The sequence below is a fragment of the Symphalangus syndactylus genome, chromosome 17 (assembly GCF_028878055.3).
Source record: "Symphalangus syndactylus isolate Jambi chromosome 17, NHGRI_mSymSyn1-v2.1_pri, whole genome shotgun sequence".
Taxonomy (NCBI): Eukaryota; Metazoa; Chordata; class Mammalia; order Primates; family Hylobatidae; genus Symphalangus; species Symphalangus syndactylus.
In genome coordinates, this window is record NC_072439.2 from 85147818 (window position 1) to 85167163 (window position 19346).

A 19346-nucleotide genomic window follows, 5' to 3' on the forward strand; every position below is an offset into this window, starting at 1 on the left:
GAGGGAAACACAGTGACAGTTGACATCTGTCAGACACCATATGCACTACTACTGGCTTGAGGTAGTTCCCTATTTCTTTTTCCTTTTTTTGAGACAGTCTCACACTGTCACCCAGGCTAGAGTGCAATGGTGCAATATCGGCTCACTGCAACCTCTGACTCACAGGTTCAAGCGATTCTCCTGCCTCAGCCTCCTGAGTAGCTGGGATTACAGGTATGCACCACCACACCCAGCTAATTTTTGTATTTTTAGTAGAGACGTGGTTTCACCATGTTGGCCAGGCTGGTCTCGAACTCCCGACTTTAGGTGATCCACCCACCTCGGCCTCCCAACGTGCTGGGATTACAGGCATGAGCCACCACGCCCGGCCCCAGTAGTTCCCAATTTCAACATCAAATTGCATTATATTTCTTGTAGATGGTGTTGCGTCTTTGTAAAGCTGGGGGTTTGGTACTTGCTGGAATAAAAAGCAAAAACAGTATGAAAACCAATGTGGAACAAGACATAAAGGTCGCGATATCTAGTTTGATTGCAAGGTTTAAGATAGTTGTAGTTATTTAAGAATAAAAATGAGAGAAAAAATAATATTTTAATTTATATGTATTATTTTTTCAAACAGCCACTAAGTTGTTAGGACATAGATACATATCAAGTTGTTTGACATGTTAGTTATTGTTTTTGGCCTGGGGGGCCATGAAAAAAAGACTGAGATACTAAGGCACAGAGAATTGAGAGGGTGTGGGAACCTCTTCCCTAGCCAGTGGTATAGGAGCTTAAGCTACACGCACCTACCAAGTTATGTCCTTGAAGAGAAACCACTTGAAGAGGAATCATGGCTCTCAAGGCAAGGCCAACTACAAATGACTGAATGTATTCAACATATCTGAGACAGACATATCAGTGTGGGGATTGTGTGATTAATGAGGATGTGTGGTCCGAGAAGAAACTACAAAAGAGGAGGACTCAAAGGAGCAAAGGCGGGCGGTGTACAGCCAATGCTATCCTAAGGAGAGAGGGCCAGCCCACTCGGAGAGTCCAACCCATGTGACCAGTCTATCTGATGACACCACTGTAAGATCATCCAGCCAACTCTCTGGTGCTGACTCCAAGCCTGATAAGAATCTTCTGTTTATAATCTGATTTTCCATGTAAATTGTAAATTTGTTTCAAGAAAAGGAATGTGTTATTGAGCAAACATAAGTATATTATGTAAAGAATAAGTTAGCGCTGTGGTTTTTCTGCACGAGTCTCTTGTGAGTGTTGTTAATATGGGTCTTAGGTGCTCAGAAACCAATTGCTGTGGAATGAAACCATGTGAGATTTCTCTGGATGGTCAGTCATCCCTACCCAGAAGGTACCTCTTTATTAATCCTATATGTTTACTCTAAATTTCCAAAAATGAAATCTACAGATTAGATGTTTATCAAGACAAGTATATTGAACTACCTCATTACAGTGACTGATGAGGATATTAACAGCTTTCATCTAATAATATTCTTCCTCTTTGCAGTTTCACAACTATGGGAAGTTTCAGAGAAATGTGCATTCAGAGAATTTGTGTCTTTAAAAAGCTAAATTTAGATGCATTATAACACTGTAATAATTGTGTAATCAACATTTGCTGAAGGAATGGCTAAAACATTTCAAGGAACTGAAATACCCTAAAATATTCACTAGAATGTGATTATGCCATTTAATTTTACCTTTTATTTATTATTATTATTATTATTAGATGGAATCTCGCTCTGTCGCCCACCGCTCACTGCAACCTCCGCCTCCCAGGTTCAAGCAATTCTCGTGCCTCAGCCTACCGAGTAGCTGGGATTACAGGCACATGCCACCACGCCCAGCTAATTTTTGTATTTTTAGTAGAGACGGCATTTCACCATGTTGGCCAGGCTGGTCTCGAACTCCTGACCTCAAGTGATCTGCCTGCCTCAGCCTCCCAAAGTGCTGGGATTACAGGCGTGAGCCACCGCACCCGGCCAATTTTACCTTTTTATAGTTGACTGTATTAAAGCTATCCTCACCTACATGAAAAAAGGCGAAGTTTTCTTCTATCTTGGTTACTACCAATACTGAACAGCAGAGAGGCCCTAAGGTTAACTGTGGACACCCACCTACTGTTGAATATTAGTCTTAAGAGGCAGAAGCATCAAGGAAACAGAGCTGGACTTAACAACTGTGGGGCAACCCACAACATGGCATCTAGTGCCACCTTCTGAGGAAACGCGGTAATGCAATAGGAAGAAAGATTATTCCAAAGTCCAATGCATTCCTTGAATGCAAGGAATACAAAAAACCCCAAATTATTTGGTAATAAGTAAAACGATAACTTAAAATAAACTTTACTCCTCCTACTATGATTTTGTACCTTTTCATTAAGTGAAAGACAACTAGTTTTAGTGCAGAAAACATTAAGGGCTTGGGGTACGTAAGGTGATTGCTGAAAGAGCCCTGGTGATAGTTGGCATGAAGGCTTCATACAGAGGTGAATTGAGAATACGGGAAATCCTACAGGAAGATGGCAAAGACCAATGATGGGAAAGGGTGCAAAGCATCTTCCTACTGCTCTTTGCCTTCCAGTATCTACTTTCCCTTTCTCCTCCACACAAGGTTTTAACAGGGGAAATGGCAGAACCATTCCCTGGGAGGCACTTTGGAAATCTCAGGGCCTGGGATACTAAATGACCCATTCTCCGTAATAAAACAAAGAATTGCCGCACATGCTACGTGACTTCCAAATGTCTTACCAGAGGTTTAATTTAAGTGAAAAATCCATTTAAAATGCTCTGAACCTAGACTCTGTTTTTACAAATAATCATAAAGAATTTTTATATTTATTTATTTTTATTTTTTATTTTATTTATTTATTTTGAGATGGAGTTTCACTCTTGTTGCCCAGGCTGGAGTGCAATGGCACAATCTCGGCTCACCACAACCTCCGCCTCTCGGGTTCTAGCGATTCTCCTGCCTCAGCCTCCCAAATAGCTGGGATTACAGGCATGCACCACCACACCCGGCTAATTTTGTATTTTTAGTAGAGATGGAGTTTCTCCGTGTTGGTCAGGCTGGTCTCTTAACTCCCGACCTCAGGTGATCTGCCCACCTCGGCCTCCCAAAGTGCTGGGATTGATTACAGGCATAAGCCACCGCGCCCAGCCAAGAATTTTTTTTTTTAATCTTAATAAAGTCACTCCAGGTATCTGATCACCCCACCACATCCCAGCATTTGCACCCATCACATTTTTGTTGACTCCAAATTGAGGGGCAAGCACCTCTCGCTATTCTCATGTAGCTAGACATGCATGTGGAAATATATACTATTGAAAGATATGTTACTTTATTATAATTAGTTTCCTTTGATTTCTCCTTTACAGTCCCTTATATTTTATTTTTTAATTTTTAAAAATATGTGCATAGGTAGGTGTGGCTGTTCACCTAAGTTTTCCCTTCCTGAGCACATAGCTACACTACATCTCCCAGCTTCCCTTGCTGTTAAGTTTGTTCAAATGACTGTCACAAGTTCAAGTCAATGGAATGTGTTGTATGCTATCTCTGAGCTAAGAATTTTAAGAAGCACTATGCTCCTTCCATGTTCTCTTAGCCTGTCTGCCCCCCAAACACACATAAGAAGAAGGCTGCAATATGCATAACAACAATAAGAACCAGAAACTCAAAGGAGCCTTCATCCCTGAACCTCCACATGGAGAAAAGTTGTCTGCTGACCAGGAACGTACATGCAGAACTGGTAAAAGAGTAAGAACTTAATTTCTGTTATGTGTGTTTTGAAACCGCCTTTTCAAAATCATGACTGAGACAGTGAAAGAGATCTAACTTAACCCACTCCATCTTGCTTCTAACATCCAAACTGTCCTTGTTCATTCCTGGGCGTAGGCTGACCTAACTTTGGGAGACATTTAGTTTACAGTTTAAACAAACATGGTAACAGCCCTTTCCTAAAGCAGACCTCCTTCTTGCCTGGGGATTAGATTGCCTTTGTAGGACTAACATTAGCCACAAGATTAGAAATTATGGTTTAGGAGTCATGCAGCTGGAGGCTACAAGGTTCTGACCCTCCCTAAACTGCTCCTAAGACCAGTGCTTGAGATATTTTGCAGACCCTGCACTTGATGGATCAGCTGGCACCATCCAGATCAATAAATGGGTTTATCTGATCTGTGGCCCCCACCCAGGAACTGACTAAGCACAAGAAGACAGGTCCGCCTCCCTGTGATGTCATCTCTGGCCAATCAGCACTCCTGGCTCACTGGCTTCCCCCCACCCACCAAGTTATCCTTAAAAACTCTGTTCCCTGAATGCTCGGGGAGACTGATTTGAATAATAACAAACCTCCAGTCTCCCACACAACCGGCTCTGCATTAATTACTCTTTCTGTATTGTAATTCTCCTGATTCTGTCTGGGCAGCAGGCAAGGTGAACCCCTTAGGTGGTTACAGTTGGAGCCCTATACTCTTTGGAGTCTACTTGCTGTAGTTGTTGAGCCCACCTTTGCAGATATAAGTTATAGTATCTATAAATTTCATGTTAGGATGGCAGAGGGCAATACAAATCATTTGTTATAAAAAAGAGATATTCAGTCAAACATGCCTGAGAACCTTCCCTCTCACCTGCACTACCGAATCCAACAGCCACTAGACACATGTGACTATTAAGCACTTGAAATGTAACCAGTCCAAATTGAGATATGCTGTAAGTATAAAATACAAACTAGATTTCAAAGACTTAGAATAAAAAAGGTAAAATCCCAATAATGTTGAATATCGAGTACATGTGGAAATATTATTTTAGATATGGGCAAATTTAAAACATATAATTAAAATTCATTGTATCTGTTTATTTTAACCTTTTTAATATGGTTACCATAAAATTGTAAAGTACATGCGTGGGCCACACTGTATTTCTATTAAACAGTCCTGCTGTAGATATTGCCCCTTGGTTCTCACCTCCCACGTTTCAGGTCAATAGCTCCATATGTAAGCTAGGAGTTGGGGCTCCGACCTCTTCCTTGGTTTGACATTCTCCATTGTTTCAGTTAGAAGCCTCCCAGTCACCCCTGGGAGCCCTACCCTCCACCAAACCTGGGCTTCACTGGTGTGTATGAGGGGAAACGGGGGACTCTACAAGCCTAAGAGTATTGAGCAGTTGATTTCTTCATCAATTACTTTCAAAAGGATTCAAGCTGCCACAAGAGACAGGCAGAGAAAGGGAGCAAAGAGGGAGAGAAAGTGAAAGAGAGAGATTCAGTTCACATAATTCCAAGTGGGAAACAACCATCAAGATAAATATAAAAGGACAATTCCTTATAATTAAAGGAAAGGAGCTGTGGCAAACGTTGATTAATGGCTAATTCACTCCCAATCCCCTTTTCGCTGACCACCATCTCCTGTGGCAGTTAGAAAGCTAAATGCTTGCCTTCTGAGATTCTCTTGCTGCCAGGGAATGGCTGTGTGACAGAATTCTGGAATGAGACATAAGCAGAAGGCAGCCAAGAGTTTCTACAAATGGAACCAAAGAAGCCAGCATTTTCCTTCTCCTTCTTCCTGCTCTGGACACTGGCCTGATGTCTGGAATTGCAGCAGCCACCTTGAATCAACAGTTGACAAATAAGAAGAAAACATCAAGAAAATCATAAAGATGTCAGCCTTAATGTCATCAAGCCACTGATCCAATACCAAGAGTTTCTATCGTCAGACCTCGTTATGCAATTTAAAAAACAAACAAACAAGTCTCAGAGGCTAAGTTCCCCTGTAGTCAGATACCATGCTGAGCGCAACTTTTCTTCTTATAGATGAAAAACTGGGGTTTGGAGCCACCTACTGGTTGTGTTGGAATGTGAACCCAGAATTAGACAAAGCCCTGAGTGTTTCCACCACACTAACCTGCTTATACTCTCTTGTTTCCTAGCTAAGCCCTGAATTTAGAAATATCCCAAGTTCACTGTGAACATGCAGGTGTCTTCCAACGTCAGAGCTACCAGAGGACCCAGCCCTGGTCAATATCCAATTCCTACTGGTGGCCCTGCTCACAGGCTTTGCATCCAGAGGCCACAAACCATCGGGCCACAAATCTGGGTCAGGCTTCATGTAATGAGCCTCTGCTCTTCTACCAGCCATGGGAACACTTGCACAGTTCAGCAGACTAGGCAGCTAGGGCTGCATTGAGGAAAAGGCTCTATCCTCTCCTTCACAGCCTTCCTGGTTGACAGGGTCTCTGGCTTCTTCCAGAGATCAGTGAAATTGGTAGAAAATTTTGCAGGGAAAATCTTTACCTTACTTGCCTGAATCAGGAAAAGGAAACTGCTGTGAGTTGGGGCTGAGGCTGCAGCTCTTAGGCTACCACAGCCATGGGAAAAGACCTAATTAGAGAGACTTCTGTTTTACAGCAACAACTATACAGGCCCCCACAACAGCCTCCTTGCTGACACTTGCTGTTTCTGCCAGAAAAAGAGAGATGGTTAAAGATGACAAGCAGGCCTCTGATTCCAAACAAAGTGCTGACTCAGAGAGACCCACGGCTGCCGCTATTCTTGCAGACTTGCAAGGTTGTAATTACTATCACAGCGAATCCATGCTTCTCCTTCATAAGAAAGGCAAATTTGGGCCAGACACGCTGGCCCACGCCTGTAATCTCAGCACTTTGGAAGACTGAGATGGAAAGATTGTTTGAGCCCAGGAGTTCCAGACCAGCCTGGGCAACATGGCAAAACCCCATCTCTACAAAAAATTTAAAAATTAGCTGGGCATGATGGTGTGCGCTAACGCCTGCCTGTAGTCTCAGTTAACTTGGGAGGCTGAGGTAGGAGGATCACTTGAGCCTGGGAGGTCAAGGCTGCAGTGAGCCAAGACTGTGCCACTGCACCCCAGCCTGGGCAACAAAGCAAGACAGTGTCTCAAAAAAAAAGAAAAAGAAAAAGAAAAAGAAAAAAAAGAAGACAAACTTAAATGACAAAAGGAACTCAGAAATGAAGGGTTATCTTTATTATGGTCAAAGTACCTTCCTAAAGCAGAAGTGTCTTCTGCACCCAGTGTGTGTCTCCACAGTTCTCTGTTCTACATTAAGGAGTGACAATTATCTCTATTCCTGACTCAATGGTGGCATTGTATACCATACTTACTGTGAGCATGGCGTTGGTTCCTTATAAAAATTATCTTACTTGTAATAGAACCCCTAAATAAACATTTTATAGTACTATAAAAAGATATCAGAAAAAAAGAGAAACACTTATTTAGCAGTTGCAATACTAAGTTTTTTTCATATATTATGTCATTTAATCCCCAAAATTACTGGCTGGGTGTGGTGGCTCACGCCTGTAATCCCAGCATTTTAGGAGGCTGAGGCGGGTGGATCACCTGAGGTCAGGAGTTCGAGACCAGCCTGGCCAACATGGTGAAACCCCATCTCTACAAAAACACAAAAATTAGCCAGGCATGATGGCGGGTGCCTATAATCCCAGCTACTCAGAAGTTGAGGCAGGATAATCACTGTAACCTGGGAGGTGGAGGTTGCAGTGAGTTGAGATCGTGCTATTGCACTCCAGCCTGGATGACAGAGCAAGACTCCATCTCAAAAAAAAAAAAAAAAAAAAAAAAAAAGAAGTTACAATAACCCCATCATACAGATGAGGAAACTGAGGTTTAGAGAAGTAAGTTGCCCAAGGTGATGCTGCTAGTAAGCACAGAATTCAAATTCATATCTGGAGCTGTCTGATACCAGTTCATGTTTTTTTCTATATTGCCTCTAAGTCATAAGAACAGAAAGAAATGCCTCAATAATACTCAAAGGAGATAAATTTGGATCATAAATGTATTAATTAATCTGTCACTAGACTGATTCCTGAGATGAGCCATTGTGTAATTATATATGCCACAATCATGCATTGAGGCCTTAGAGCTTTAGTCTAAGGCTCTAGGAATCTACCTGACCCCAGCCCACCCTGTCATCCCTTCCAGACCTTGAGCTGCATGGTGGTCTCGACCCCAGCCCACCCTGTCATCCCTTCCAGACCTTGAGCTGCATGGTGGTCTCGGGGCCTTCTGTGGTAGGGCCACAGCAACAGTTTCCAGGAACCCAGAGGACAGACCCCATTCTGCCTTTTGTCTTGTGCAAGCCTAGACTCACAGTGGGAAGCTATGAGACTGCGCCTTCAGGAGGCTGGTTGGGTCCTCCCACAGGGGCCAATGGTGACTAACTAGGCATTTGGGGAGCAGGGAGACCACCGGCCTCACAGAATAGACCACAAGGACTTGGATATTTTTGTACTGAGCACCTTTTATGTTCCAGTCTCTGATCTAAGTATTGGCAATACAGACAGAAAGAAGAAAAAGGAGGACCCTGTATTTATGGAGCTTTCAGTGACTATGTGAGCAGTGACTGACATGGAGGAAAGACCAGAAAATTCCCCCAGAATGTCCTGGATTGTGTAAGATGTGGCCACCCAGGAGGCAATGCTGGGGTGGGGAGAAGTATCCCAATAATAACTGAGTTCGCATCTCCTTCAGATCAGTGGGATGAGGAGCTTGGAGCAGATTAAATGTGATTCGGAGAAAAGAAAGAGATGTGACTTTTTTTTTTAATATCCCATGATGTGGAATAAAATTCACGCCAACTACATATTCTCTCTGTGATGTAATTAAGATGGCTTTGTTGTTTTTTTCAGAACAGATGTAAAAGTTGAAAAGAGTAACTTGCCACTTCATCCCTCCATGTTATATACTAAGGACATCTAATGTCACCACTTCATTCTCCTAAGTTGAGTCTAACCACAATTTGGGGTTTGGCGTGTACTTCTAGTTTTAGTAATCAAAGTCATGTCACCCTTGGCTGAGCGAATAAGAAAGAACAGTATTCAAGTCATGACAACCTTTGAGGGTTGTGTCTAGGCTCAAAAAATGCTAGACTTTTAGTCAGAACAGCCTCTCTTCATTCCCAATCAAATGCTTGATGGAAATCTCCTTAAATGAGCTAAGAATAAAAGACAATTCTCCCAGAGAACAAACAACCTCAGCAACACTCAGGAACTCTTAGAACTAAGACCTTCGTAAGGCTGAATCTTGGAAGAACATCCAACAGGAACATTGGAAGAACATCATGGTGGCAGCTGATGTCAGTAGTTGTCTCTTTTTCTTTCCTCAAAATCTTTTCAGCTCTGTTATTTACAACCACAAAGAAATGTGCTCCTTTGGGAAAGATCAGATTGCACTGAACAGCAAAGGGAATAATATATATGAGATCCCACCCTCTTCTGGCAGGATAGGCCTCAGCCTGTTCTATTTCTGGATGAAGCCTAAGGGGTGAGTGAGATTTGAGTATAATACTCCTCAAGGTTCAAGAGGCTGGGCCTTCCCATCAAGACCCCCCATCAAAATCTGGAAATGCAAATGAATGTGCCCCTTACCTGAAAGAATGGCAAATTGTCTGTGAAGTTGTTCTATTATCTCCACCGCCATCAAGGGCCTGACTTCCTGCTGCATAATTTCATCTGCACAAATGAAATACAAAGTGGGTTAGTTAAACATGGGCAAATTACAAGAAGAAATTAAAAAGAAACAAAGGCAAGTTGTACTATTGGGAACTCTGGAACTTATCATGAGATGGTTCTGACACATCATTCCCTTGAGAACTTGATTCCTGAGATCCAGAGCTATATCTGGGTTTGTGTGCTTTGGGGCTTATGCATCTGAGCGTGGAACACATTTCTAGAGCCCCTACCAAGGCTTTGGGAGGGACCAATATAAGGAAAGAACCCTGAAGTTTAGGCTTCAGTAGCTTCACAGTAAACCTGCTAGATGACCTCATTACAAAGGAAGGTATTTGCCTACACCTTTGGGTCTGCAGAAGGACATTTTAAACACAAACAACATAAGTTACTAGAGCTCCTTTCAAAACAGGTCATAAAATCAATCTGAGATTCATGAGGGTTCTTTAATTTTTATTTTCCTCCTGACCTCACTTCCTTCCTCCCCCGCCTTATCTCCATTCCTTCTTTTCCCCCTTTCAGAATACTTTAAGGGGCCTCTTCCTACTGCTAAATGTATATAAGAAGGCACTTTTTCATTTTTCTATTTAAAGATTCTCCTAACTTATTAGTTATATAGGTTTTCAATGCAAAAATTCAATCCTTTCAAGCACAAATCTACAAAGGTCCTCTCATCCTAGAAAGTGACTTAGAAGCCCTGTGATTTGCCCTCATATCCATTAGGGGAAAGGGAATTAGAGAGAGGGGAGGACCGACTGGAATCCTTCAACCTAGGCTGAAGAGAAAAAGGCATTTTCATGTTATGTCTGCCTAAGATATTATCTTCATTCAACTATTTCCCAGGGAATCTTAAAGAATAAACTGGTGGCTGGGTACTAAGGCCGAGGTGGAAGGACTACTTGAGGCCAGAAGTTTGAGACCAGCCTGGTCAACAGAGTAAGATCTTGTCTCCACAAAAAATTTAAAAATTAGCCAAGCATGGTGGTGTATGCCTGTGGTCCCAGCTACTTGGGAGGCTGAGGCAGGAGAATCTCTTGAGTCTAGGAGTTTGAGGCTGCCGTTAGGCATGATTGTGCCACTGCACTCCAGCCTGGGCAACAGATGGAGACCCTGTCTCAAAACAAAACAAAAACAACAACAAAAAATGAATGAACTGGTGATTGTTTCTACAGGAGTTAAACATCTGGTTAGATTAAGGCATGAACCAAACAACCTGTGCTCTGATGCTAGGTGGGAATTTCCTATTGATTCATTATGGGGTCATGGTAACATTATGATATTCTAGTGTTGACCAATCAGAAGGCAATATTTGGGAAGGTCCTCCTTGAGCCTTGGTTTCTACTCTCAGCTTTTTGGTGTGGAGGTTAAAGGAGATAACGCATATGGAGATGTACACTGAGGGTGCTGAGCAAATGCTAGTTATATCCATTGTTCCGAACACACAGGCTTTTCCCAAATTTGCTTTCTGAAAGTCTTTTTTTTTTTTTTTTTTTTTTTTTTTTCCTGAAAGTCTTGTAAGGGGTGGGCCAAGTGCCAGCTTAAGCCCCAAGATCCCCTTTAATGAATTCCCCCGTTGTTTTGGGTAAAGGGCATAAATCTAGACTAGAGCTTCTTCATCTCAATACCACTTCCACCCTGAATTCACTAAAAGTTCAAAGAACTCCTTCATCACTGTTAATTCGGTGGGTATAATAATGGCATGGTAGTCATATTTTATAAAAAGGGGGGCCTTCTCTGTTAGAAACACAAATTGAAGCATTTAACAGTGAAATGATACGAAGTCTGAGATTTGCTGACAAATACTCCAGCACTCCCCTTCGCTAAAACTATGCATGGGGTGGAAGTGGGGGGTAGATGAAACATGACTGATAATTGTTGAACATGTAGATAATTGTTGAAGCTGGTTGATGGGTCCACAGGGGTTTGTTACATAATTCTCTTGCTACGTTTCAAATTTTCTGTAATAAAATGTAAAACACAAGTAGACAACAACATAGAGAATTTCAGCAGAAACAGAAGTTATATAATTAAAGAGTTTTTCAGAGTACAATCTCCCAGCAGTCTAGGAAAGTGGCATATCCAGAAATAGAGCTTCATTATTTGTTCATACCTGAGCTTTTAAATTTTTTCTTTTAAGATATAGGATCTTGCTCTGTCACCCAGACTAGAGTGCAGTGGCATAATCATAGCTCACTGCAGCCTTGAACTCCTGTACTCAAGCAGTCCTCCTGCCTTGGGCTCCCAAAGTGCTAGAATTAGAGGCACAAACCACCACGCCTGGCCAAGCAAGCATATTTAAGAGATGATGAACCCAGAGAAAAACAAAAATCATAAGGTGTAATTTGTTATTCTTTTATGTCAATATTTGAGGTGTGCTTTAAATTAAACATTTTAAAGATGTAAGATCTGAAAGGGGAAGAGACATTAGTGAAGTCAACCATCCCCATGCCATCTCATTTTTCAAATGACAACATGGAGACCCAGAGAGATCCTGAACTTGCCTGTGGTTACACAACAAATAACTGTAGAGCCCGGATTACCTGACTCTAAGAGGGCAAACCTCAGCCACGCGTGATAGAGTTCCCAGGCCCTTGGCCTTGAGTTGCAAAGGCTCCTGCAACCTTGAAAGGCTGACTAGTGTCATGGGGATCTGAGGTTTGCCCATCCCCCCCACCCACCCCCCCGCCGACAAAAGACCTTCCTCACCAGCCTCCTGTGGCTATCAAATGAACAAGACTAAAATTCATAATTTGTTTTTCTAAGACTAGCAATGAGCTGCTTTGCTTTTAGTGCGGGTTTTGCTGAGAGTGCTTGGTCTCCAGCCAGGAAGTGATACGGTTATCCTTGAAGTCTTCCTAGCAAAGGAGCCACATGACCCAACCTGGCCAGCTGCAACAGATCATGAGGCTTTCTCGGACTCATCCTCTGACTCGGCATGGAGATGACTGCAGATACACCCAGACTTCAGTTGCCTGACACTTGAGGGCCTGTTGGAATAGGGCATGCTTTGTTCTGCCCCCAGTAAGGTACACTTAGGCTCTACACCAAAAGAGACACAAAGACCGCCCTGCAGCTGGCAGGCCCTGCCTCCCACTCCTGTATAGGTAGGTAGGGGAGGAAGTGCAAGAACTCTTTGGTTCTAAAAGAACACCTCCACTGCAATGGGAAAGGACCTGCTTCAGAATCAGACAGCCTTGCATGCAAAGGCCCTTTCTGCCACCTTCTAGATAGGCGATCAGGGCAAGTACACTCTTGAGTCTCAGTGTTCTCACCAGTAAAAGGGTTTTTCCTTCTCCCAGGAACAGGTAAGCAGAACCATGACCCACCAAGGCGCTGGTACCTGTTACACATCTGCCCTGGCCTCACAGAGGTCTGTGGAGGTTTCCTGCTTGTTCTTTGCCATTTTTGGCATGCATAGATTAGGGAGAAACTTGTCTTTTTTTTTTTTTTTTTTGAGACGGAGTTTTGCTCTTGTTGGTCAGGTTGGAGTGCAATGGCACGATCTCGGCTCACCACAACCTCTACCTCCTGGGTTCAAGCCATTCTCCTGCCTCAGCCTCCTGAGTAGCTGGGATTACAGGCATGCACCACCACGCCCGGCTAATTTTGTATTTTTAGTAGAGACAGAGTTTCTCCATGTTGGTCAGGCTGGTCTCCAACTTCCGACCTCGGGTGATCTGCCCGCCTCGGCCTCTCAAAGTACTGGGATTACAGGTGTGAGCCATCGCGCCTGGCAGAAACTTGTCTCTTTGTTACCCACATAAGGCAAAGGGAAGTGATCATTCAATTTCAACACAATTTCTATCCTGGGCAAACAAATACACTAGGGAAAAACTTGTCTCTTTTCTATCCTTGATAAGTACACAGAAGTGTGACTCTATTTTACCCTGGGCCCACAGTTCCAGAAATACAGACGGTATCAAAGGCCACACACAGCCTCCAGACTCTTAGGTGATGAAATAATAGTCCAGCACGTCCCACAGGAATTCCACTGCAGGCAGCAAGCAATATCCCTGTGTTGCCCACTTCCCAGGCTGAGAGAGCAGCATGCGCTCTGGGGCCAGGACCTTTTCTAATGATTGGAGCCATCCTCCTTACAACAGAGGGCAGGAAACAGGGCTGATGATATCTCAACACTGTCTGACTGCTGCAACTGATAAGGGATAAAGGGCAGTGAGACCCTTAGCCTCCCACTCTTGCTCTTCTGAAATTTCGGTCACACTATGATTTAAAAGATTCAAGTATGATCTGAGGGAAAAAAAAAGAACTAAATAAATAAATACCTAGGTTAAGCGGGAAAAAGTATGGTCTGGCGCAGAGAAGAGCTGCCCCAAGTTTGGGAGACCCTGTGACATTACTGCTTTGCCCAGAGAATCAAGGGGACAGAATGAATAGAAGGATCTGCCAGTTGATCAAACTAGACCTCAACAACTGAGTTTGCAACAACGCGTAACAAGCCATGAACCAGGATCTCTGCTCTCAGGCGCTGTGTAACAAGACCCTAACTGTTAATAACATGAATAGGGCACCAGCTGTGAGCTGGACACTAACTTTGCATGTCACAGATTAACTTGTTGAATCAGTTGCACAATGACAGAAAAGGAATGTGCCCTAACACTCAAATGAACCTCTTCCAGCCCGCCCCACCCTCCTACATCCACAACTAGACTAGACTTGACCACTGAGGAAACTCTGGACCAGAGGCTCAGAGACACCAGTTGCTGGGCTGGTACAAAAAGCCAGCCCATGGGGCATAATGCATTTCACCACTGTTTTATTGGCCAGGTCAGAAATAACACAAACATACTTCCTTCTTTTACTGGGTCCTGTGCTATAGCGATGCTTAACCTGCCCCATAACAGTGACTTTTATCTTATCCATAACAAATAATGAAGTAAAGGCTTTTGAAAGCAGACAGAATAATTGTTTAGAAGGAAACTTAAAGATTTTAAAAATCAAGAACACTAGAAAATGTCCAACTTCCTAGTCGTCAACAAATGAAACTTAAACAGCAATAGAATATCTCACTTCATCCATAAAATAATTGAGATTCTAATACACAATGCTGGGGTTATATTGGGAAATCAGTACTTCAGGGAGTGAAGCAGGTAGTATCCTTTTGGAAAGTAGTTTCTCAATCTTTTACCTGGTGATTATTGAGCACTTATGTGGTCGATGCCATACCAGATACTTTATATATGTGACCTCATTTAATCCTCAAAACCACTCTAAGAGTGATATTGAACTAGATTTGAAGTAGCTTATCCAAGATCATGCAGAGCCAGAACTTGAATCCAGCTCATTCTGACCTCCAAAGCCCAACGTCTTAACCATTACAGTCATTAAAATTTCCATAATATTTTATGCACTCATCCTATATCTGAAAATGTATCATGAAAACATAATAAAAACTTTATATGTAACGGTGTAGACTGTAATATTTTTACCAGAGTGAAAAAACGGAACCAATCATTATACAAGTATAAAGACCACATTCATCGAAAAAGATTTAAGATACAATGTCAAGGACACAAAAATCCCACAAGTGGTGAGATTATAGCCAAATTTTAAAAAAGAAAGAAAAAACCAAGCGTGTGATATGTTTATGCACATATGTGTGGGCGTATGAGAAAAGAATATATGAAACAGCTGTGTTAAAGCGATGGAATTATATATGGTTACCCCTTTAGTTTACATACGGAAAAGTCTGCACTGGTAGCCTTTATTTTTTATGTTATTGGTACTTTATTGAAGTATAATCTACATGCAATACAATGCGCAAAGCCTTAAGCACACAGTTTGAGGAATGTTGACAAATATACACTGATGTAACCATGAAACAGATCAAGAAATGGAATATTCGGCGGGGTGCAGTGGCTCATGCCTGTAATCCCAACACTTTGGGAGGCTGAGGTGGGAGGATCACCTGAGGTCAGGAGTTTGAGACCAGCCTGGCCAACATGGTAGAACCCCATCTCCAATAAAAATATAAAAATTAGCCAGTATCATGGCACATGCGTGTAATCCCAGCTACTCGGGAGGCTGAGGCAGGAGAATCGCTTGAACCTGGGAGGCGGAGGTTGCAGTGAGCTGTGATCATGCCACTGCACTCCAGCCTGGGCAACAGAGCAAGATGTCATCTCAAAAAAAAAAAAAAGAAATGGAATATTTCCCTCCCACCACCTCCAGAGAGTTCCTTGTGGCACCCCCTGCCCAGACCCTCACTTTGGAGGGCTCAGTATCTCACACCCTACCCCCATGAACATATGTATTAAAGAACACTCGGCTGCCCTGGGCACTCATGGTCCAGTGCTCAATGCTGGCAGGTGCACACAGCCCTGGAAATCTACTCTTTTAATGCTGCTCAGACCCAGGGAAATACTCCACAGCTCTTGGTCCACGTCCTCAAAAGAAAATGCGACTGCATCCAAATGCTAGGGTGGTTTGTGGGTTGCGCCACTGCTGACGTCAGGCACACACACTGCTTCAGAGTGCAGGGAGGATTTGAACTGCGGAAGTGCTTAGATAAGAGAAAAAACAATGAATTAACTTGAGAAATCCTTCCTCTCACATAGCATGATGCTGTAGATTTTTTGGTAATGACATAGCCAGTCCAATAGAACCAAGCATCAATGCTCTTACTTTTTGTAATTCATCATGCAAATATACTCAAAGTTCGAACTTGTTAAACACAATTACATTTTACTTAGATCACATTGACTTTAGATCACTGTTCTCAACAGTTCAAAGTGAAAATCTCAACTATACCAACACTGATTTTGCTGACATGAAGGCAAGAAAAAATATATTTTATGGAATAAGTAATGACTTATGGATTCTGTATATATTTATTATTAATTCACATATCACTGGCCCATAAACAATGAAGCCTATTGGCTGGAAATGGTGTGTGGACAAAACAATAATAATTATTATTATTATTGTATATTCAGTATACATGCAATAATATGGTATAGTATGATGAGATGAGAAAGGAGGTTAGACAGAGAAACAGAGGAAGACAGAAACATGGAGAAAACCATGTGAAGATGGAGGCAGATATCAGAATGATGCAACCACAAGCCAAGAAATAGCTAGTGCCCCCAGAAGCTGGAAGAGACAAGAAACTGAATCACCCCCAGAGCCTCCAGAGAGTGGCCCTACCAGCACCTTGATGGTGGACTTGTGGCCTCTAGGACTGTGAGAAAAAATAATATCTATTATTGTAAGCCATCAAGTTTTGTGGTCATTTGTTACAGCAGACACAGGAAACTAATATAATAGTCATAGACTGGAAACAGACAATTCATAGAAGAAATATAGCCAATAAATTTATATCGAAACATGTTTAACCACGTGTCTTAGTCTGTTCTTGCTGCTATAACTGAATACTTTCGACTGGGTAATTTACAAATGTAGAAATTTATTTCTCACAGTTCTGGAGACTGGGAAGTCCAAGGCCAAGGCACCAGCAGGTTCAGCGTCTGGCAAGGACTTCCTCTCTGCTTCCAGGATAGTGCATTCCTGCCGCATCCTCACATGGTGGAAGGGCGGAAGGGGTGTACGCTGAGTCCTCACATGGCAGGAGAGATGGAAGAGGGAGGCAGCTGTCTGAAGCTTCTTTTATAAGGGCACTAATTCCATTCACAAAGGTGGATTCCTCATGACCTGTCCACCTCCCAGAGGCCCCACTTTCTAATACCATCACCTCGGGGGTTAGGTTTCAACGTATGAATTTTGGAGGGACACATACATTCAAACCATGGATAAAGAAATCTAAATTAAAACAAAATGAGATCTTTTCTGCCTGATGGATTAGTGATTATCTTAACAATGAATAAGATTGGGTTGGTAAGAGTGTAGGCAGATTATCTATGAGTAAAAGTATAAATAGGTACAATCTTTCCATTAATTAATTTGAAAATATCTGTCAAAATATTAAATATGCAGCATTTTAGCCAAGAAATTCCATGTCTAGGGATTTCTAAGGTAATATTAACACAAGTACAAAATAAATGGGTTCGAAGATGTTTATTATAGTTTGTTCTTTTGTTGCAAATGACCATTAATAGAGGATTGGTTAAATAAATGATGATAAAGCCATATAACAGAATAGCATGGAGGCATTAAATAAAATCAGATATATCTATGCTGCTGACAGGAAAGGAAGTTTAAAATACATTAAGTTTTTTAAAAAGAAAGTGAGATACAGAACAGAATGTTCTTTATGTTTATATATATGTATGTATAGAGGTACTGCTTAAGTTCAATTGCAATGAGCCATTGAAGCAGAGATGGCTAGCTGCCCATCAAAATGTCACAGATCCTCTTCCATACAGTAGCTTTACCACTGAAAGGCAGTTGCCTAGCCAGGGACTCATGCTCCCACCCACCCCCTTACCTTCAGGTATCATCATTTGACTGAATGCCAATGGAAGGTAAGCAAAAATGATGTCTTACTTCTAAGCTGGGGTATTTAAAAAACAAATTTGCTTTCGTCACTCTCTCTTCCCTCTCCCAGGCTGCAAGGTGACAACTCCAAGTATTGCAAATGGCAGACCCACAAGATAGAGGCAGCCAGGGTCCCTAAAAGACTGAGAGAAAACAGCTCTCTGAGGACAGTGTATTGGAATCTATTAATCCATTGAAATTTGGGTGTTTGTTACAGCAGCTGACGCTACTCTAACTTAGAGGAATTCATTTTATAATATTAATATAATATACTTATAATCATATATATTATAAATATAATATACTTTTTTCTTTAAAAAGAGAAAAAAGGGAGGGGGGAAAGTCAGTGGAAAAGCAAACCTCCAACTGCTAATTCTCCTGACTCCCCAACAATTACATAAACTATGGGTCTTTATTAACGCATATTCCAATCAGCGTGTTATCTCTAGTTTCATTCCCCTAATCCCAAGGAATCAGTGTTACTTTAGTCGGAAAAGTCAGCTGACAGTATCTCATGAATATAATGCTGCAGTAATGTCAGAAAGGTCTTTTAGATACTCACAAAACTTACATTAACATACTCAACTTTCATTGTTGTCTTGAGTCACAGAATAAAATAACTGACAGATAAAGAATATAGGTGAACGTTTCATAATCTTCTTTAGTAGGGAAAAAAAGAAGGCATATATAAAGCTGTGAGCTTAGGATTTGGAAATTCTTATTCTTCTTTCAAATTATTTCCTCTCCTCACTACTAACAGAGTTGGAAAGCTCTTGTAATAATTTAACTTTAATAAAATTAGGGCAATCATATACACTTCAAGCCTTGTAAGGATTTGTGTGCACGCGCAGGTGAGCACACGTTTAAATATGGAAAGCAAAATCTATTTAACAAGTTGTCCTTCCCTAAGTAGCAAATATATAATAGCCATTGACTTTGAGAATATAATTTATGCATTATATACTATGTAATTATATGGTATATAACTATGAATCATGTCTCAATCAGAAAGTATACCACAACGATTATTTTTAAAGCACACTTCATTTAATAACTTCCCATTGTTGAAGAAACAGGTTCCAAGTATAAAGAGTAATGAGAGAGCCTAAGACATTTGCTTTAATCACTTTTCTAGCCTGTGATCCAAAGGGAATAAATGTATTATAAACATTTTCAAGGCAAAAAAAAAAAAAAAAAAAAAAGGTGGGAGCATACCAATAAGTGCATTTCTAAAAGGAGCAGTCTTAGAAACAAGTAGCTGCTTCAGCTTTGAGAACATCTGTCCTGCTGGCTTCCAGGTACACGGAAACACACTTAGAAATGATGTTTCTTCTCACCAGCCCATCAAAGGGAAGCACTTTTCTTTTTCTTCTCTGAGACCATCAGTCTGTTATCA

The 19346-nt window shown here is 41.7% G+C and overlaps 1 protein-coding gene across 2 annotated transcripts in view; it reads right to left on the reverse strand.

Annotated features, from left to right (window-relative positions):
* Positions 1 to 19346, reverse strand: part of MCF2L2 (MCF.2 cell line derived transforming sequence-like 2) — a 246513-nt gene that overhangs the window by 198249 nt on the left and 28918 nt on the right. For both annotated transcript variants that reach the window (XM_063621731.1, XM_063621732.1), the window contains exon 2: positions 9419 to 9502. In XM_063621731.1, the coding sequence (XP_063477801.1) occupies positions 9419 to 9502 (84 nt within the window). The remainder of the gene's footprint in view (positions 1 to 9418; positions 9503 to 19346) is intronic.